Source organism: Orbicella faveolata, unplaced genomic scaffold (genome assembly GCF_042242905.1).
Source record: "Orbicella faveolata isolate gen_17 unplaced genomic scaffold, um_ofav_v1 contig_26, whole genome shotgun sequence".
Lineage (NCBI taxonomy): Eukaryota > Metazoa > Cnidaria > Anthozoa > Scleractinia > Merulinidae > Orbicella > Orbicella faveolata.
Window position 1 is genome coordinate 6,871,794 of NW_028301554.1, and position 21,855 is coordinate 6,893,648.

Sequence of the window (21,855 nt, forward strand, 5' to 3'; positions counted from 1 at the left end):
CTTGAAGTCCCTGTGTCGTTTTCTTTTCGCAGAAAGGCCGAAGTGTCAACCTTAGGTCCGTGTTGAAGCCGGTAAACATTGCAGTCATAACACGCTCGTAGACGTACTAAGTTGCACATGGGTGTCTATAAAGTCTTGACAAGTTGTGTCAGTGTAAAGTCAACTGAGACATGTCATGTGAAAGATTAGTCCACGATGATTGGTCTTAAAGCGGTCCAAGAACTACAAATTTGGTCATGATCTGTCACTCGCTCCTCTTTCTCATATATTGCGGTTTACAGAACTCTTATTTTTCCCATCAAGTAACGATACGTTATTATCGGCAAAGTTTAATCGACATTTCAATTGTTCAGTGAAACCAAAATATGATGAGAACAGAAGCAGCTAGCAATAGCTCAGAGAACGCGACTGCTTCATCAATGATTGTTCCTTCCATGGCAGAAGGCATCGCATTGTGCACCGCATTTATTTTGATATTTGTATTTATTGCTGTAGGAAACTTGCTCACCATTGTTCTGTTTGCAGTAAACAGGAGCTTTCGTAAGAGAAGTTTGTTTCTAGTCATCAATATGGCGTTTGCTGACCTGATGTTAGGAGTCCTGTCGCTACCTTTCTACATTTACATTGTTGGGAGCAGGTTTGAACTTTGGAAAGGTGGTTTGCCGATGTCTTTGTCAATTTTCTACACGATCGTTGATATCTTTTTCTCAACGTTGTCGTTAATTTCTGCAGCTTTCATATCGGGCGAGAGATTTTATGCCATTTACAGGCCATTTAAGCACCGAACACTGTCGATGCGAACATACCGTATTATTATTTTTGCTGTGTGGGCACTGACTCTCCTTATCGCCGCCCTCGTCAGTGCAACAAATTTCTTGTTTTCATTTAAACGTTCTATGTATTCTTGGATGCCATACGTCTTGATTATGACATTCATCATATGTGGCTGTAACATCGGCATTTGGAGAAAGTTTCGACGTGGAAATATCGCTCCACACCAGCAAAACAGAGACTCGCGAAACAAACGCTTAACAAAGACCTTGCTATTTGTGTCTATTCTTGCTTTACTGTCCTGGATCCCTTTAGTTATTTTCAACTGTTTAATCTATGTCTTTGATGTCCAAATACCGTGGAAATTTTATGACCTGGTGAACGTTATAAATTACTCCAATTCGTTTGCAAATCCAGTTGTGTACGCATTAAGAATACCTGAGTTTAGAAAAGCCCTGGTTTTGTGCTGTTTAAGAAAACCAGCGGCGCCAAACATGCTAAATATTAATAGAAGAAGTAGCAAGATTCCGGGGACAGAACTCAGAACTTTACGAACAGACAACAGTCTCCTACAGCTGAAATTTAATCAAGAAGTTCTGGATACCAAAGTTTAGAAACTCTGAGTTGATGTTGTAGATTAGACGATCTTGAATTGTAAAGCGAAACATATGTTTCGTGATCAGGGAAGCATTCTACATAAATTTGTTTACACGCATATTTTGTCTCTTAAGGTAATTCCATTGAAATAGAACTCGCAATAAATTTTCTTTCAAACTTTACCTGTTGGCTGCTTATTTCAAGCGCATTTAAATTTTGAAGTAAAAAAGGAGGGTCCCGGTATTCGTTTAGGAGCAGGAAGACCTTCAATAAACCCCATAATTCCTTAAATTATCTCCTTTCAGAAACGTTTCCATTTGAACCATCCACTTAACGCTTTTTGAGGGCAGAAAAAAAGGGAGAAAGTTAAGTGAGAAAAACATCAATAAATGTACTCCAGCAATTGAAAGGAGTAATTTGATGGCGTTTCAATATGTTCCAAGCACGCAGCGTTCTTGAGAGCACATATTATCTTTTCCAAACACTAGCTATGCTCTCATTTTCAGTGAGAGTTTAAAACTCTGCAATAGAAATTGGTCTATATTCACGGTCTAGAAAAAAAGTGATCCCTGCATTCAAACTAAAAAATCGTTTGGTTTAGCAATGGCCACCATTTTGTATATGTTGTGTATGTGCACGCGCTCGTGGGTGCGCGCTAATGACGCAAAAATCGTGCGTAGTAGGGAGGCGCAATGGAATTCTGAGGAATAACCTTAACTCCGTTTGTGCACCGCCCCTAACCACAACTAAACTACAAGAAATATTTAACCTGGTTCAGGACCATGTAACATGTAAACTTCTATTTAACAAATTTCCAACCAGTTTAAGGCAATAAGGCATGGCATGTTTATTATTCCACTGAATAATTTTAGGGTTGGTTAAAATTAGATGAGGAAGAGAATTTGGGCCAATGTCTTCGAAAAAATCAGAAACCTTGTGCCCTTTTACAGTTCACCAAAACAGGCCATTCGACAACATAAAACTTCCCATTCTTTCGCTTGCAATACTTCCCGGCATTCTTTCGCTTGTTTCTCTCAGCTGCTGTGATGGCTGGAAAGTTTTACACACCTTATGACGTCAAGGGTCCTAATTTGCCTATTTTGACCGCGCGTGGAATGTCGCACACTTTTGATCGAATTACCTAACGTCGATGCAGGAAAATAATTATTGCGCGCTTGTCCGAAGCCCATAATCGAGCATTACCAATCAGAGAAATATAGACTTCAATATTTTAGGATGAAAAAAGTGGGGAAAATTTCACTTCACAGGCACTTTAAGGACGTTCGCGCTAATTGTTTCTGCGCATCCTTACCACGCACGCAAATTCACAAGCCACGTCATGCATCGAGTGCGCGCTGAGTAATATCAAAGTGCTCTGTGAGCAAACTTGTGAATTTAACAGATGAATTAAATTATTTTTTGGATTATCTGGTGAAGGTAATTTTGTGGTTCATTTTCACATTTAGAGTGCAAGCGGTAGTTCAGTATTCGCTAATAAAGCATCAAACAAACAGAGTTACATTTGGATAAGATGCATGGCATTACAATTGACACGATCATACTATTACCTGACAATATGAAGAAAATCTATCCATTAGAAGTTTGAATTTTTTGCAAAACGCACCACCGAATTTCGTTCTTTTTAGCTCTTCGTTTATCTGTGTGGCGGTTTCAAATGCCCATTGAAGGGTTAAGTTTTGTGAAAACGTTGGCAAAATTTGAAATTATTAACGCAACGGATTCACTTATACAAAATATTACTAGGATAGCTTTTCTTCGTTGATTCATGTTTGGATGTTTTAAACATCTTTGGAGAAGCTAGACCCTTTAAGTCGCGTAAGTTTTAGCTTTGAAGATTTTATTTTGTAACCACTGAATATTGTTTACGTTTTAATGCCCTAACGGTAATACAGACTTCATTTTCCTGAGTCATTTCACGAGTGTGGTTTTGGCGCCTAGTTGGGAGATTATCGGACACCCTGCCGCAATGAAATATAGTTTGTTCCGAATATGAATATTACACAAATTCAAAACAACAATATTAACGAAACTTGCTCATTTCTTTACAAAGTTGCTTAGTAATACAACTTCCGGCTGGTTGGTCAGGGCTTACGAGTTTTTTCGTTTTGGATGGGGGCAGGTGGGCGTGGTATGTAATCGTGTGATCTTCATGCCGCAGATTCTAGGTAATTTTCAAACCCTTATGAGAAAGTTTATAAACATTTATTTTTGTAATACTAGCAATCTGCGCAACGTGTAGCAAGCAACACAGTGAAGACGTTGCTCAAAAAACAGACTGGCTGTACCCCAAGGAACCTGAAGACAAGACATCCCATCAAAGGTATGTAGCGAGTGCAACCCGTTTTGAAAAAGAAAGAGTGAAAAATCACTTTTACCGTCACCTTTGTTAATAGCGTGACTTGACTTGACAAATGTAGTTGCTTTTACATTTTCATAGACTTGCCAACCAGGCTGCCATGGAAACCATAGGCCTCCTCGTCACCTCGCCCCGATTCCGTGAGCCTCCAACTCCTCAGAATATCGCCTCCACTCCATGCTGGACTCCGGGAAGAGATGCCGCGTCTCCTGCAACACCCTTAGTTACAGATACCGTTCGTGTTTAAAACGCAGCTATGGACACGATTGCAAATCTCACTGCACAAGAAACAAAACGGGAGCCTCTTATCTCCCATTTGAAAACCCCCTTGAACAACTTGAGCAAAGCAGAACAGTTGAGTGTTGTACAAAAGGCTAGTGAAGACTGTTTGCTAGTGTGCAGTGCAATAGCACTTGGAGGTGCATATTGGCGACGAGCTCTTCAATTCCATGGCTCAGTCTACACAAGGAGAAAAGTTTGACGGTTCGCCACCTGGTGATCTAGTGGTACTTATGACTGCGTACAAGAACGCTAAGACTAAGAATTTAAAGAGACAGATACTAAGCCTTTACGCATATAGATATCCCATGAGCATGCATGCTGCAAAAAATTCACCAACCATACGGAAAACTATCCACATGGGAAATAAAGCAAGCACGCTCTCATGCTAATCTAAGCGGCCCTGGTACAACCCCTGAAGTTACAACCAAGCCCCGCGTACGTCTTGACATGAGTAAGGTCGATTACTTTGTGGAATTTACAAATAGACTGTACTTCTATCAAGACGTTTCTTATGGTAGTAAAATACTAATCCTCGAAAGTGGCGACCGAATAGAGATGCCTAATGTTGTGAGGACAGTGACCAGATCTACAATGATTGAACAATACTTGGAGTATTGTAAAGAACAATGTCACGAACCACTGAGTAGGTCAACTTTGTTCAAAATCCTGGATGTTCAAGACGCATCTCAGCGTAAGTCGCTCCAGGGCTTGTACAATACCGCAGCTGATGACGCGGCGGGATTTCAGACTCTTGAGACACTGGTTGAAACTCTTGAGAAAGGAGGAATGGAGAAACAGTGGTGTCTTGATGTTCGTAGAAAGCTCAGACATGCAAAACGCTATCTCAAGACTGACTTCCGCGTACATTGCCAGCCACATGATTCTACTTGCGCTGACCACTGTCGACATTTTGCGCCCAGTGATCCTGTCGAAGCCGATTTCCGGAAACCCTGCTCTCATGAGCACGTATTCAGTTGCGATGACTGCCAAGGGATGAAGAATGTACTGCAGGATGTCAGACTGGAGTTCGAAGCGTCATCCTGCACACCTTACAGTTCAGAACAACGAGAGGATCTGCTATATGATTTTGACCGCGCAAAGTCAGATATCTTGCTGTGGAAAGCCCACGTTATTCGTTCGATAAACCAGGCAGAGGAAAAACAAGATGCACTTAGATCATGATCAGCCGACGACACGTCCGCTATCCTAATAATGGACGGGGCCATGAAATTTCTTCAAATTAGATATCGTGAGAAGCAGTCCGATTGGTATGGAAAACGAGGCCTTAACTGGCACATATCAACGGTAATAACTAAGAATGCTAGCAATGGGAAGGTTGAGCTGAAATCATATGCCCATATCTTTGATTCGTGCCAGCAGGACTAGTATGCAGTCTGCTCGATCAATTATTGAAAACAGACTGGAGGTTGTGAAAAAAGGATCACCCCCAGATTATCCGAGGGAGTCTTAGGAGTGACGAAGCAGGCTGTTACCACAACAACTTCCTCTTGGTGGCCGTAAGAGATGCTGGAAAGCGAGTTGGTCTTACTGTCACGCAGTATGACTTCCGAGCCACAGTACGGAAAGGATGTGTATGATAGAATCCTTTGTCCGATGAAATCAATATCCAGTTTAGTTAAAATTGGTATCTACAGGCAAATCGGAGTAATTGGTCTCGCAAAGTCCAAAAAAAATCATCATAGTCAGAAATATTTCCCGCCAAATTTTTAGCGAAGAATATTACCTTATACCTACTTTCTGCGATTGTTATCCATGATTTAACAAAATATAAAAAATAGAATTTTCGCGGGAAAATTTAGCCTAAGTAATGGTAAGGATTTGGCAAGTTTGAAATGTTTACATAGGTTAATAACGATGTCAGAGCTTAAAAACTCTATTCTGCAGTCCAGCTAACTATTTTTTGCCTGTAGATACCAATTTTTAACTAAACTGTATATTGATAACAGTGCAAAAGACCATCACAAAAATGTCTTTCTGTGGAAATAAACTGCTGCACTTTTGAAAAACGACTCGCTGAAAATGGGTAAAATTTGGGTCACGCTCATTAACGATTCGGCGGCGATATTTGGCACCTCGTGAAAACCGTAGAATTAATGCGAGAGACCGCTAATATTTCTCAATCAACTAATAAGGAAACAAATATCATCTCATGAAAATAAGAGTTTCTGGAATTTGTAGGAAGTACCTTTTAGGCTCATCTAAAGTTGTCCGAAATTTCGATCATTTTAGACCGCTTGAGGGCCAAAATCGCGATGTGGCGATATCTCGAAGAAAAACGAACGCCTACCTCGGAAAATGTCGTGGTTGTTAATCTTTTCGGATAGCTTTTATACTGTGAAAAGATGAATGTAAACGGTCGACCTCGATCTTTTGGTACTGCCCGGTTTTCTCCGACAATGACACTTAAGAATTTATATGGGGAACTTAAAAACAATAATCGGTGCGAAATTGTGTCAGGCAAGCTTTCACGTCTGAAATTAGCTGTGTTGATCAAACTCCTGTAGTTCCAAAAGCTTAGTGCCCAAAGTTTTTTTTCCAGTTCTCGGTACACTAGCCCTAGTACTAGACATGGATATTGGTCAGGGCTCCAAGTCACGTTATACTTTTGAGAAACACTCCTTCAACCAGCAACATGCCCGCTAAAATTTTGCGAAGGCCTTCTGTGGGGCATTTTCAAAAAATCATAATTAATTTTTCTTCAGCCCGATTTTCAATATTTTACCGTTAATCGAAAGAAAAAACATGAAATAAAATCATATGTAAGTTTTATTGTATTTGAGTAAAAGCGTAATTTTTCAGCTCCTTCCGCGCAACGCCTAAATTTGACTCGAAACAGAACGGTTTTACGGCTTTGGACCGTACTCGGAAATCGTCGCCAGAAATATTGAAAAATAGCAAAAGCCAAATTATTGCTATTTTTGTTTATCATATGGACTAACTGTTTCACACAGAAAATTTGAAGCAATTCTCTTTTCGGCCGAAAATCGAGTGGTCGGTTCTTACACGGACAGCCTCTTAAGCTGTAAGGTATGGTTGTCCAAGAAGATAAATACCTCTTAGAAATTCAATATCAAACGAGACATTGAGTAAATATGATTCTGTTCCTTATTCTTTTGTAAAGTTCGAAAGGCAAACATCTCCCCTTCAAATTGATATTTTTAATTTCGAGCGCCGTCAGAGACTAAATATCGATGATTAGCTTGTCGCAGATGGTAATTTTCGAACAAAGTAAAATTAAAAAGCTACAGTAGGTCTGGTGGATATATCTCCTGATTTCACCTATAAATCTCTCTACACATGTAAATCACTTTATACATGTATTTTTAAAAAAGAAAAACGTCGAAGACCCCTAATGTCAATGGACTACTGAAGAACTCCATAAACTATAAAAAGTCAATATCCACGCAAACCAAGCAACTACATGTATTAAATTATCAATGACTTACCCAGCTGTTTATTAGGCTATCGTGCCTTCCTTTTTACCTCAAAGAATAATTGGCTAATAAACTAAAATAGAATGAGACTTACAAATCCGCGGAAGTGCAGATGAAAATTCACAATATCCCCAGAATTTAAGTAAGAACCTGTCTCAAAATACAGTTCTGTGACGTTTCCATGTAAATTTAAACAAATATACTACCGTTTTTCACGGTAGCCGAGCACTAATTCCTTTAACGTTAAGTTGCGTACCAAACTCATTAGGAATTTTAAATTCTTGCAAAAGAACACGAAAGTCAGGATAATTTAGTCCTCAGAAATGAGGGCTATTTTGATTGAGGACTTCCATTGCATTTTTTTGCAAAAATTTATTCATAGTGGGTTTTTTAAGTCAATAGTTTCTAACCATTTGAAGAAATTCAAATTCAGTCTAGCAAGAACAGTTCATAAAAGCTGTGGACTTTTGATTGGTTAACCATTAATAATTGGCGTACATCAAGGAAAAAGTTGACAATGTGCCACTCGGTGCCGTCAAACGTTGTTAGGTAAACGCCCACGGTTTTGCGCATGAGCTGTTTCCTCGTCACGATACAGCACTTACACCTTGCTTTCTGTCAAAATTAGCCTTCTCAAACTATTTTTTACAATCAACTTCCTGCTTAATGCTTGGGGAAATTAATTGTGCAGTTTTATTAAAGTGAACTATTTACACACCTTTGAGATAACCGTCAGGTCTTTACAAACTTTTCCGTAAAACCACCATGGAGTATATGAACAACAAGCATACTCATTCACTGTTTTAAGGAAATAAATTGAAGCAAAACATACTAATCATCATTTCAAACCTTTACCTCAAAATCAAGAGAAAAAAAACACAACAGATGCTTCCGTTGATCAACCCGTCAAATCTGAGGAACATGATGCAAGCTTCTTGATGGATGACGCATCTTAGTCACGAATTATGGCAATATAATCATTCTAAAACTTTTCTTTAAAATATGTCTTGACAGGTTGCGTCAGTTTCAAGTCAACTGAGATATGTCATGTGAAAGAGAAGTCCACGATGGTTGGTCTTAAAACGGTCAAAAAGCTACAAATTTGGTGATGATCTGTCACTCGCTCCTCATTCTCATATATTGCGGTTTACAGAACTCCTATTTTTCTCATCAAGTAACGATACGTTGTTATCGGCAAAGTTTAATCGACGTTTCAATCGTTCAGTGAAACTGAAATATGATGAGAACAGAAGCAGCTGCAAATAGCTCAGAGAACGCGACTGGTTCATCAAGAATTGTTCCTTCCAAGGCAGAAGGCATCGCATTGTGCACCGCATTTATTTTGATATTTGTATTTATTGTTGTAGGAAACTTGCTCACCATTGTTCTGTTTGCAGTAGACAGGAGCCTTCGTAAGAGAAGTTTGTTTCTAGTCATCAATATGGCGTTTGCTGACCTGATGTTAGGAACTGTGTCCCTACCGCTGTACATTTACATCGTTGGTAACAGTTTTGAACTTTGGAAAGGTGGTTGGTCGATGTCTTTGTCAATTTTCTATGCAATCGTTGATACCTTTTTGTCGCAGGCGTCGTTAATTTCTGCAGCTTTCATATCTGGTGAGAGATTTTACGCCATTTACTGGCCGTTTAAGCACCGAACACTGTCAATGCGAGCATACCATATTATTATTTTTACTGTGTGGGCACTGACTGTCGTCGTCACCGCCCTCTTGTTTTCATTAAAACGTCAGTCTATGTATTATTGGATGCCATACGTCTTGATTATAATATTCATCATATGTGGCAGTAACATCGGCATTTGGAAAAAGTTTCGAGGCGGAAATATCGCTTCACAACAGCAAAACAGAGACTCGCGAAACAAACGCTTAACAAAGACCTTGCTATTTGTGTCTATTCTTGCTTTACTGTCCTGGATCCCTTTAGTTATTTTCAACTGTTTAATCTATGTCTTTAATGTCCAAATACCGTGGAAATTTTATGACCTGGTGAACGTTATAAATTACTCCAATTCGTTTGCAAATCCAGTTGTGTACGCATTAAGAATACCTGAGTTTAGAAAAGCCCTGGTTTTGTGCTGTTTAAGAAAACCAGCGGTGCCAAACATGCTAAATATTAATAGAAGAAGTAACAAGACTCCGGGGACAGAGCTCAGAACTTGACGAACAGACAAAAGTCTCCCGCAGCTGAAGTTTAATCAAGAATTTCTGGATGCCAAAGTTTAGAAATTCTGAGTTGATGTTGTAGATGAGACGCTTTTGAATTGCAAAGCGAAACATGTTTTCCGTGATCAGGGAAGCATTCTACATAAATTTGTTTACACGCATATTTTGTCTTTTAAGGTAATTTCATTGAAATAGAACTCGCAATAAATTTTCTTTCAAACTTCACCTGTGAGCTGCCTACTTCAAGAGTATTTACATTTTGAAATAAAAAAGGAGGGTTCCGGTATTCGTTTAGGACCAGGAGGACCTTCAATAAACCCCATAATTCCTTAAACTATCTCCTTTCAGAAACGTTTACATTTGAACCATCCACTTAACGCTTTTTGAGAGCAGGAAAAAAGGGAGAAAGTTAAGTGAGAAAAACATCAATGAATGTACTCCAGCAATTGTAACGAGTAATTTGATGGCGTTTCAATATGTTCCAAACACGCAGTGTTCTTGAGAGCACATATTATCTTTTCCAAACGCTAGCTATGCTCTCATTTTCTATATTCACTGTCTAGAAAAAAGGTGATCCTTGCATTCAAACTAAATAAAAAAAATCGTTTGGTTTAGCAATAGCCACCATTTTGTATATGTTGTGTATGTGCACGCGCTAATGACGCAAAATCGTGCGTAGTAGGGAGGCGCAATGGAATTCTGAGGAATAACCTTAAGTCCGTTTGTACACCGCCTCTAACCACAACTAAACTACAAGAAATGTTTAATTTGTTTCAGGACCATGTAACATGTAAACTTCTATTTAACAAATTTCCAACCAGTTTAAGGCAACAAGGCATGGCATGTTTATTATTTCGCTGAATAGTTTTACGGTTGGTCAAAATTACATGAGCAAGAGAATTTGGGCCAATGTCTCCGAAAAAATCAGAAACCTTGTGCCCTTTTGACGTCGTCCTTCGGAAACATATGTATGACAACGCCTTGCGTGTAAGTGGTGTTTTTACAGTTCACCAAAACAGGCCCTCCGATAACAGAAAACTTCCCGGCATTCTTTCGCTTGTTTCTCTCAGCTGCTGTGATGGCTGGAAAGTTTTACACACCTTATGACTTCAACGGTCCTAATTTGCCTATTTTGACCGCGCGCGGAATGTCGCACATTTCTTACTTGAATTGCCCAACTTCGAAGCAGGAAAAAAATTATTGCGCGCTTTTCCGAAGCCCAAAATCGAACATTACCAATCAGAGAAACATAGACTTCAATATTTTAGGGGAAAAAAAGAGGGGAAAATTTCACTTCATAGGCACTTTAAGGACGTTCTTGCTAATTGTTTCTGCGCATCCTTAACACGCACGCAAATTCTCAAGCGCGTCATGCATCGAGTGCGCGCTGAGTAATATCAAAGCGCTCTGTGAGCAAACTGGTGAATTGAACAGATGAATTAAATTATTTTTTGGATTATCTGGTGAAGGGAATTTTGTGGTTGATTATCACATTCAGAGTACAAGCAGTAGTTAAGTATTCGCTAATAAAGCACCAAACAAAGAAAGTTACATTTGGATAAGATGCATGGCATTACAATTGACACGATCATACTATTACCTAAAAATATGAAGAAAATCTATCGTTTAGAAGTTTGAATTTTTTGCAAAATGCACCATCGAATTTCGTTCTTTTTAGCTCTTCGTTTATCTTTGTGGCGGTTTCAAATGCCTATTGAAGGGTTAAGTTTTGTGAAAACGTTGGCAAAATTTGAAATTATATACGCAATGGATTCACTTATACAAAATATGACTAGGATAGTTTTTCTTCGTTGATTCATCTTTGATATTTAAAGCTAAAAACCCTGGAGACCATGCTGATTTACGCGAACCAATATTTCAAAATCAGACTACTTTTCCACATGCTTTATCTCTGAAACGAAGTCCGTGAACCCCCCCCCCCCCCCCCCATTTTTTTTTCATTCCTGAAACAAGTAATTCATTATCTGTCCGTATTAGAAGTTTGAAGAAAATCTATCGAGTAGAACATTTTCGGGTGAACGTCCTTAATTTAGCATGCAATGTTTCAGCATTCGGTTCTCGGATTTTGGAGGTAAGCAAAGCGTTCGTTTTGTTCCTGGCCCTCTTTACTTCACCTCGGTAAATCCGTACATGTTTATGAGGTTTGCTATATAGATGTCTCAAGCGAATGCTGAAGGCCAGCTACATTGGGCGTCAAACCTCTTCTGTTCGCTCTCTCAATGGCTAAGGGTAAAGCGAACACGTTTTATTTGAGGGTTCGCTACCGACTAATAACGGGGAAATCCGGGAATAATCGACTTGGGGACCAAGAAGACAAACACTCATTTTCTCTACATGACTTAGAAAACAAAGTTTGATTTGCATATTAGAATCATCTACTCCACCCTCGAAGTGGAGGGAAATGTAAGTTCTCATGCTCAAAACAATTAAGGTATTTATAACATTGAATTGCCTTTTTAGGGAAAAAATCTAGCATGCGAGAGGTTAACAGTAACCCAAAAAGTTATAGCAAGGCAATGATTTCAAATGAAAATGTCTTGATCCCTCCAAGAATTAAAAGTACGCATCTTTCTTGCTGTATCAAGCTAACTGTATTCAAGCTTGTGAAAGGTAGTTTCAATCACTATGTTCGGGGGTTTGCCAGTTTTGAGTGATTTTTTGAGCGGTTTTTCACTCAACAAAATTTTGAGAGGTTTCAGTCTGGTTTCTCGTAGGCCCCAACAAATGCCCCATCCCCATATCGACGAGTTTTTCATTAATTACACATGTCTGATTGTGTGTTGCGTTTAATGTTCATTGTCAAAGCACTCGCGCTTGTTAGGTATGAGATGGTTAAAGCCAACTCAGATCCAAAACGCGCGCTAGTGAAATAACTGTTTGATATTACACTTGGGTGACGCGTGACTAAAGCTTGCATAAGTACATGTATTTTACATTGTTTGTCTATATGTTCATTGAGTGTGTAAATTTGTTTTCCTACATTTTTACTAGTTCGAAGAAGCGAATTATTCATGAACAATTTTAGAAACCAGATGAAGCGTTCTGGCACAACCGTTGCTCAGCTTTTTGTGGCGTGTTTTTAACCAGGCAATATTATTCTTTTTTTTCGTTCACCGTGCATTGTGAGAACTTTGTAGTCAATCACAAATAAAACATGCCCTAGCGCTCAAGTTGTCGTCGTTATGCTACAAAAGAATTGTTTTATGCTTTTAGCTGTGCATATATCGAGTTATGGATGCACTTTGGAAGTTTGGAGCTCGTGCTCTCCAAACTTCCCGCGTGCATCCATAACTCGTTATACGCTGTGGCAAAAAGTCACAGAATTTAACGCGGTGAATGTGAAAGAAATATTAAATTCATGATCTTAATAAAGCTAGAAAATCGGAAAAAAAACATCGGCGGTCTCATCTACCTGTCCAAAACTTGCAGCTAACACCGACTGAGCAAATGTAAATTGGTAGAGACTCTTAGCATGAAGTCAACACACGCCATATTGATAAAAAAAAACAAACAAACAAACAAACAAACAAACAAACAAACTTCCCTTTCAAGGTATCGGCCTGTTTGCAGCCAACGGAATGTGTGCAACTCTCTTGCAACAATAAAAACAAACTCCAACCTAACAAAGGAGCACAATGCAATGCCTTATGCCTTGAAAGACACAATTCTTGATGAACCCTTCGCGTTCTCGGAACTTTTGTCTGAAAGCCAATAATCTGAGGCATTTTGCATCACTAATGGAACATATTGTTGAATGAATGAGTTGCCAGTAATCGGATACCCATGTTTGCGCAAAGAACTCTGGGATCGTCAAGGGGCAAACATTGCAAGTCGCTAGAAGGAAATGTATGGCAAAAAGTTGTTTCGGCGCCCAAAAACACGGTTTTGGGGAGAGATCAACGCTTTTTCGCCGTTGTTTTATCGCGAATGGATTTTGGCAATGTGGATACATGGAAAATGTAAGTTTTTGTTTGAATAACCGTGAAATAAGTGATAAAATTTACCGATAAACTCCCTTTTGCTTGCGTGAGGTTTATTGTGAAATACATTGAAGAAAATATTGAAAATTTCGATACACGCTTGATCTCAAGAGGCTACCCGGAGCAAATGGTAGAAAAGACCCTCCGAGAAGTTAAATATAAAGACAGAAAAGAAGCTCTAAAACAGAAATCGAAAATTGCAGAAGGAACCACTACCCTTTGTGTCGGGCAATTTCACTCAACCGTCAATACCAAACTTTGGAAAGCATAATCCCGCACAAATGGCACTTTTAAATTCAAATACTCAGAGATATATTCAAGGAGCCACCCTTGATCTGCTATAGAAAAGAAAAATCGCTGAAATACGTGCTTGTAAAAGCAAAACAAAGGCTTTGCGCAACAATGTAGCCACACAGCATGAGTCGCGCGGACTCATTTGTCATTAAATCAACCCCCGACTGTACAATGATCGCCACCGGGCTTATTTCCAGTATTATTTGTATGACTGAGCTTTCAAATAAGCCAGAAGTAACCTGTACACAACTTAAAAGTCCTTACTGGGTTATTTCCTCTCGATTTATACCTAATTAATTTTGTAATATTTTTAGACCATTACGCGATGTAAATTTCACAATAAACCTCACGCAAGCAATTGAGTTTATCGGTAGATTTTGTGCCATATTTCACGGTTATTCAAACAAAAACTTACATATTCCACATATCAACATTGCCCAAATCCATTCGCGATAAAAACGACGGCGAAAAAGCGTTGATCTATCTCAAAAATCGTTTTCTTGTACCTCAAAACAACTTTTCGCCATACATTTCCTTCTAGCGACTAGCAATGTTTGCCCCCTGACGATCCCAGAGTTCTTCGCGCAAACACGGGTATCCGATTACTGGCAACTCATTCATTAGTCAACAATGATTGTCCCAGAAAAAGCGAAAACACTACAAATTTGACCGTGATGTGCCACTTGGTCACCCTTTAAATTTCCCCGGCTGCAAATGAACTTAGAAACCTTATTTTTCGTAATTTATTCCTCCTCAAGGTTTCATTCCCCCGGCATGTCAAGTTATTAATCGCACGATCCATTTAAAATACAGTTATCGACCAAAAATGAAAAACACATTTACCGTTTTATCAAGGTTGAACATACCTATACTTACGTCTTGACAAAGTGCGTCGACTTTGAAAGTATGGTAGACCTAAAGCATAGCGTCTTAATGGAACATTATTCATTTAGTCCTCGGTGATCGGTCTTCAAAAGTTGAAAAAGCTACACATTTGGCTGTGATTCCACTTGGTCGTTAGTCTTATAAATTGTGGATTATAAAACTCCTATTTCCTAGTGTAATCTATTGTTACGAAAAATTGTCTAAGTCAAGTTCTAGAACAATCTGGAACCGGAAGTCATTCAGCCGTGACCAATTTGTATAAGAACATTCCAGAACATTCTGATCCTTATGTAATTACTCAGATTAGAAACTGTGTCAAACTACTTAATTTAGCTCTTAATAGAAGTTTCTAGAACTTTAAGCCTCATGTATATTAGAGCGAGAGTTTCTTCTGTAAGAGAGATTGATTCAAATTTGAAGAAGCTTAGTGCTGTAAATTCGTGAAGTTACCTTACGGAAATAAATTAGTTTGTTGCTGTTACCAGCGATCCTGAGTTTTGTCTGGAATCAACCCTGCTCTACAACGATACTCGTAACATCTATACGTAGTCATCGGCTAAGGTTTTTCGGGGTTTCAATCGTTCTGTCAAAGCTAAAACATAAAATGAATATCACAGCAGCAGCTAGCACTAACTCAGAGAACGCGAGTGGTTCATCAAGAATTGTTCCTTACAAGGCAGAAGGCATGGCATTGCCCACCGGTTTTATTTTCCAGCTTGCCTTTATCATTGTGGGAAACTTGCTCACCATTGTTCCGCCCTGTTGCAGTAAACAGGAGACTTCGAAAGAGAAGTTTGTTTTCTGGTAACCAATATGGCATTTGCTGACCTGATGTTAGCAATTGTGGCTGAATATATTTCCATTTACTTTGTCGGGGCTGTTTATCAGTTTTGGACGACTGGATTCGAATGGATATCTCTGTATATTTTTTCCATGATCGCTAATCCATTTTTCACATCTGCCTCGTTAATTTCTGCGGCTTTTATTTCTGCCGAAAGACTTTACGCCACTTATTGGCCACTTAAACACCAAACACTGTTAACGCGAGCATACCGCCTTGTTATATTTATGATCTGGACACTTGCTCTCGTTTTTGCCGCTATCGGCACAGTTTTGAATCTCTTTATTTCAGCCAAACATTCTACATACTTTTGGACGCTATACATCCTGATTCTAATATTCATCATATGTGGCTGTAACATCGTCATTCGTAAAAAGTTTCAACAGGGAGGTGTAGTCACACAATAGCCAAGACGATCCTCATAAAACAAACCCTATAGGTCATTCCACTGAAATAGAACCTGCACTGAGATTTTTGTGAAACTTTGCCTATTGATTGTTTATATTATAGGAACTTAAATTTTGAAACAAAAATGAGGGGTCTCCATGTTCGTTTAGGAGCAGCAGCACCTTGTTTACATCCAATAAATCCTTATAATAGCACCATGATTGTCGTCACGATTGCTCGCTAAATTCACGTTTCCGACGATTGTTTTTTTGTTCTACCCTGAGAATCGGTCCATATTTATTTCACACAGAGAAATTTATTACTCAATTCAAAACAACAGAAAAAAATGATAGGTCACCTTACTCGTTTACGATAAAATGACGATTTACCTCTATGGCGAGGTCCAGCCGTAAAGAAAAAGCCGCCATTTTCTAATGCGCGCGTGCTAATCAGACGTGAAATTATGCGCAGTAGGGATGCCCAAAGCAATACTGGGAATGACCTTAACAAAGACCTAGGTGAACATAATTTTGTAGTTGATCAAAATATACAGTTAAGAAAGAGAATTGGCAGTACCTGTGGATATATTATGATAAATAAGGACGAACTATCAAAAGATGTGTGTCCGTTTCTACATCTGTAATAGGAACCGTATTCCTTGAAGAAGTGTACTGAGTTTTCTTTAAATATACATTTGTAGAGGCCTGAGTTCAAGTTTGGTGACTAATTTATGACCGTTGAATTCGAAGCATGAAACTCCCAGAAAAAATTAAGTGAAAACAGAACTTAACGTTTTTGTCCACACTCGTCATGTGCGGACTTTCAGATTGTACTGATCATCCCGCTTCCAAAACCATTTCACTTTTTACAAAATCTCATGCAGCTTTCTAAGTAAGTTTTGTCCTTCGATTGAAAATAATGTACTTTTCTAACCATTTACGGTTGAAACGCGGTAACTCCTTGCAATAGTCGTCATGCGAGCTACAGTCATGCTTTTTAAACTGTTTCCCCCAGGTTTGAGGCCGGTTAAAAAAGAGCAACAGAAAACGGTCTTCCCCCAATAGAACACGAAAAGACCCAACAGCCAGAAACGGTTGATTCCAATAGAACACGACCTAAACGTATTCTATATATTTTGGGTTTTTTTTTTTTTCGCTTGGCTAGTGAGGCTAAGAGAGTGTTCCTAGGTCGCTAAAAGGACAATTACTAGCTCAAGAACAAGTTCAGCGCACTGTGTAACATTGAATTTTCATTCCAAGTCCATTTGTTTTACCGAAACTGAAATTTAAGACAAAAAGAGCGCCAATGGTTATTTGACGGTCATTATTCAAATTTGTGGGCCATAAAATGGACAACGAAAACAGATGCCGCATCTTTATCACTTCATTAACACTGGGCCGCTAACAATGTGCACTCAATTGCCAATCTAACTCCAAGTGGCATGCTAAAACCAACTTCAAATCTCTAAGTTTACTTTCCCCGTCGGAAAGACTTATAACCTTGACTTATAAACTCCAGTTAATAGAGAATTAAGCTGTAAGGTATAGTTCCTTAAAGGTAAATACTTTTTCAAATTCAAGATCAAACAAGGCATTGAGTAAATACGATCCTGTTCCTTATTCTATTGTAAAGTTAAAACGGCAAACATTTCCTTTTTAAATTAAAATTTTTAATTACGTGCGCCGCCAGAGACTAAATATCGATGATTAGTTTGTGACAGATGGCAATTCACGAACGCAGCAAAATTAAAAAGCTACAGTAGGTCTGGTGGATATATCTGCTGTTTTCGCTTTTAAATCGCTCTGCACATGAAAATCACTTTATACATATATTTTTGAAAAAGAAAAATGTCGAAGACTCCTAATGTCAGTGGATTGCTGAAGAACTCCATGGGCCATAAAAAGTAAATATTGATGCAATATTCATATTCATTTATATTTATGACGTACCCCTAATGTCAATGGATTGCTGAAGAACTCTATAAACAATAAAAAGTCAAAATCCATGCATAGTCAGTTTTAAAAGCAAATAGTTTCTAGGCATTTGAAGAAATTTAAATTCAGTCTAGCAAGAACACTGCATAATAGCTGCGGACTTTTGATTGGTTAACCTTTAATAACTCGCGTACATCAAGGAAAAAGTTGACAATATGCCACTTGGTGCCGTCAGACGTTACGTAAACGACCACGGTTTCGCGCATGAGCTGTTTCCTCGTCACGATGCAGCACTTATACCTTGCTTTCTGTCAAAATTAACCTTCTCAAACTATTTTTATGGATAATTTTTTAAATTTTTAACATTTTAGCGTTTTAAATTTTGTTTAGAATTCTCGTGTAAACTTTCCAATGGATCTCCAATATGGTTGCAGTATCCTCATTATAATTTTGCATTGTACATATAGATCTGAATTGGAATTAGTGATCAACAGAGCTTCAAGCTGCACAAGCTATTGTTTTAATAAAGGATCGTTTCGCTTTCTCTTTTGTAACTAGTAGAGCAGACTTTTCTTGATTCTCCAAGTTTCCTCAGCATAAATTTCCTCGATCGATCCATCGATGCTTCGCGATCTTTTTAATTATAAGCTGCCTGTTTAATCTTTGAAATAACTAATTTTATAATTTTATGGTCACTAGCGTAAGCAACCCAAATTCAGAATAACAAAAACAGTTTACAAAGCTGCTGTCACCTAAAATTAGCTTTTCACTAAATTTCCTAGTTATTACAAGGATGATTAGTAAATTTTACAACGTGAAATGTCCATTCGTGTTGCCGCCTTAATTCGGTTTTTCTTTCAATCGCCTTAGGTCAAAAATTCCACTTAGCAGATTGTTATTTGCAGTGAGCACAAAATAACAAGGCGATAAAAATGTCAAAGATACGGACGAGTTCCACAAAATATATTAGCACGTTTAGCCAGGCAGGCTCAGTGACCCGTTAATAACTGTGCCTTAAAAAGTACAAATACAAGATATAAGCCACAATATAAGCTTTTCTTAAGAGGAATTCGTCCATCATTTCTAAGTTTATCTTTAATGATTGGCGTATATTAAGGAAAAAGGTGACTACATGTCAATTGATGCCCTCAAACATTGTTAACTCCTTCGGCTTTGGGTATTAGCTGTTCCTCGACACGTTTGAAAATTGAAGGCATCCCACGACACAGTACTTACACCTTGCTTTCACATAACAAACGTTCTCAAAGTTGTAATTAGTTTTATTTTGTAATCTTTTTTTTAATATTTTAGCGTTGTTAATTTTCACTTTCCCTACAAAACCCACACTTTTGTTCCAATTAAATTACCTTACAATTAGTTCAGTTAAAATTAACCTCTATCGATCGATCGGTCGATGCTGCGAATTCTTTTTTACAATCAACTTCCTGTTTAATGTTTTGGGAAATTAATTATACAGTTTTATTGAAGGGAACTATTTACACACGTTTGAGATAACCGTCAGTTCTTTACAAACTTTTCGGTAAAACCACTATGGAGTCTATGAATAACAAGCTTACTCATTCACTGTTTTAAGGAAATAAAAAGAAGCAAAACATCCCAACCATCATTTGAAACCTTTACTTCAAAGCAAGGGGGAAAAAAAACAGCAGATGCTTCTGTGTTGATCACTGACTCGTCAAATTTGAGGAATATGACATAAGCTTCGCGATGGATGACGCAACTTCGTCACGATTTATGGCAGTCATTGCAAAACTTTTCTGAAAAATATTTTTCTTTCGCGTCTTTCAAACTAACACGGCCACTCTTTTTTATTTTGTTTTATTTTTGGAACGAAAAAACAAAACAACCGATCTTAAGCGTTTTAAGCTTTTCACAATGACGTTTGTCGCAAAAAAGTTATAATGATGAAATGGGGAAATAAGTAAGGCTTTTACTTCATGGGCGCAATTTGAAGCCATGTACAGAAAAGCACCCTGCCGTTGCTGATTCTTTGTTCCTGTCACGTTTATCTGGCTGCGTTACAATCTACGCTCATTATTAGCGAGCGAAATAATACAATTCTAACAAGCGATCAATAACATTTGGAATAACTATCAAGCCCAACATGTACGTATTGAGGACCTATCTTGAAGTCCCTGTGTCGTTTTCTTTTCGCAGAAAGGCCGAAGTGTGAACCTCATGTCCGTGTTGAAGCCGGTAAACATTGCAGTCATAACACGCTCGCAGACGTATTAAGTTGCACATGGGTGTCTATAAAGTCTTGACAAGTTGCGTCAGTGTAAAGTCAACTGAGACATGTCATGTGAAAGATTAGTCCACGATGATTGGTCTTAAAGCGGTCCAAAAACTACAAATTTGGTCATGATCTGTCACTCGCTCCTCTTTCTCATATATTGCGGTTTACAGAACTCCTATTTTTCCCATCAAGTAACGATACGTTATTATCGGCAAAGTTTAATCGTCGTTTCAATCGTTCAGTGAAACCAAAATATGATGAGAACAGAAGCAGCTACCAATAGCTCAGAGAACGCGACTGGCTCATCAAGAATTGTTCCTTCCATGGCAGAAGGCATCGCATTGTGCACCGCATTTATTTTGATATTTGTATTTATTGCTGTAGGAAACTTGCTCACCATTGTTCTGTTTGCAGTAAATAGGAGCTTTCGTAAGAGAAGTTTGTTCCTAGTCATCAATATGGCGTTTGCTGACCTGATGTTAGGAGTCCTGTCGCTACCTTTCTACATTTACATTGTTGGGAGCAGGTTTGAACTTTGGAAAGATGGTTTCCCGATGTCTTTGTCAATTTTCTACGGCATCGTTAATACCTTTTTCTCGACGTTGTCGTTAATTTCTGCAGCTTTCATATCTGGTGAGAGATTTTATGCCATTTACAGGCCATTTAAGCACCGAACACTGTCGATGCGAACATACCGTATTGTTATTTTTGCTGTGTGGGCAGTGACTCTTCTTATCGCCGCCCTCTTCAGTGCAACAAATTTCTTGTTGTCAGTTAAACTTTCTGTGTATTTTTGGATGCCATACGTCTTGATTATGACATTCATCATATGTGGCTGTAACATCGGCATTTGGAAAAAGTTTCGACGCGGAAATATCGCTTCACAACAGCCAAACAGAGACTCGCGTAACAAATGCTTAACAAAGACCTTGCTATTTGTGTCTATTCTTACTTTACTGTCCTGGATCCCTTTAGTTATTTTCAACTGTTTAATTTTTGTGTATGATGTCCAAATACCGTGGAAATTTTATGACCTGGTGAACGTTATAAATTACTCCAATTCGTTTGCAAATCCAGTTGTGTACGCATTAAGAATACCTGAGTTTAGAGAAGCCCTGGTTTTGTGCTGTTTAAGAAAACCAGCGGCGCCAAACATGCTAAATATTAATAGAAGAAGTAACAAGATGCCGGGGACAGAACTCAGAACTTTACGAACAGACAACAGTCTCCCACAGCTGAAGTTTAATCAAGAAGTTCTGGATACCAAAGTTTAGAAACTCTGAGTTGATGTTGTAGATTAGACGATCTTGAATTGTAAAGCGAAACATATGTTTCGTGATCAGGGAAGCATTCTACATAAATTTGTTTACACGCATATTTTGTCTCTTAAGGTAATTCCATTGAAATAGAACTCGCAATAAATTTTCTTTCAAACTTTCCTTGTTGGCTGCTCATTTGAAGAGCATTTAAATTTTGAAATACAAAAGGAGGGTCCCGGTATTCGTGTAGGAGCAGGAGGACCTTCGATAAACCCCATAATTCCTTAAATTGTCTCCTTTCAGAAACGTTTACATTTGAACCATCCACTTAAT

At 38.5% G+C, this 21,855-nt stretch overlaps 3 protein-coding genes and 1 pseudogene across 3 annotated transcripts; all 4 read left to right on the forward strand.

Annotated features, from left to right (window-relative positions):
* The first annotated feature begins 311 nt into the window (after positions 1 to 311).
* On the forward strand, positions 312 to 1,550 carry LOC149107886 (adenosine receptor A3-like). The gene has a single exon (XM_089295969.1). It carries the CDS (start codon positions 366 to 368, stop codon positions 1,383 to 1,385), a length of 1,020 nt encoding a protein of 339 aa, XP_089152095.1. The 5' UTR covers positions 312 to 365; the 3' UTR covers positions 1,386 to 1,550.
* Positions 1,551 to 3,490: 1,940 nt separating this feature from the next.
* LOC149107887 (uncharacterized) lies at positions 3,491 to 5,765 on the forward strand (annotated as a pseudogene).
* Positions 5,766 to 8,722: 2,957 nt separating this feature from the next.
* LOC149107888 (adenosine receptor A3-like) lies at positions 8,723 to 9,888 on the forward strand. Its single transcript, XM_089295976.1, has one exon. It carries the CDS (start codon positions 8,723 to 8,725, stop codon positions 9,659 to 9,661), a length of 939 nt encoding a protein of 312 aa, XP_089152102.1. The 3' UTR covers positions 9,662 to 9,888.
* Positions 9,889 to 20,406: 10,518 nt separating this feature from the next.
* On the forward strand, positions 20,407 to 21,693 carry LOC149107889 (adenosine receptor A3-like). The gene has a single exon (XM_089295967.1). The coding sequence runs from the start codon at positions 20,518 to 20,520 to the stop codon at positions 21,535 to 21,537; it is 1,020 nt and encodes a 339-aa protein (XP_089152093.1). The 5' UTR covers positions 20,407 to 20,517; the 3' UTR covers positions 21,538 to 21,693.
* The last annotated feature ends 162 nt before the right edge of the window (positions 21,694 to 21,855 follow it).

Coding starts and splice junctions, on each gene's coding strand:
- LOC149107886 (XM_089295969.1), top strand. CDS start 366: ATGATGAGAACAGAAGCAGCTAGCAATAGCTCAGAGAACGCGACTGCT.
- LOC149107889 (XM_089295967.1), top strand. CDS start 20,518: ATGATGAGAACAGAAGCAGCTACCAATAGCTCAGAGAACGCGACTGGC.
- LOC149107888 (XM_089295976.1), top strand. CDS start 8,723: ATGAGAACAGAAGCAGCTGCAAATAGCTCAGAGAACGCGACTGGTTCA.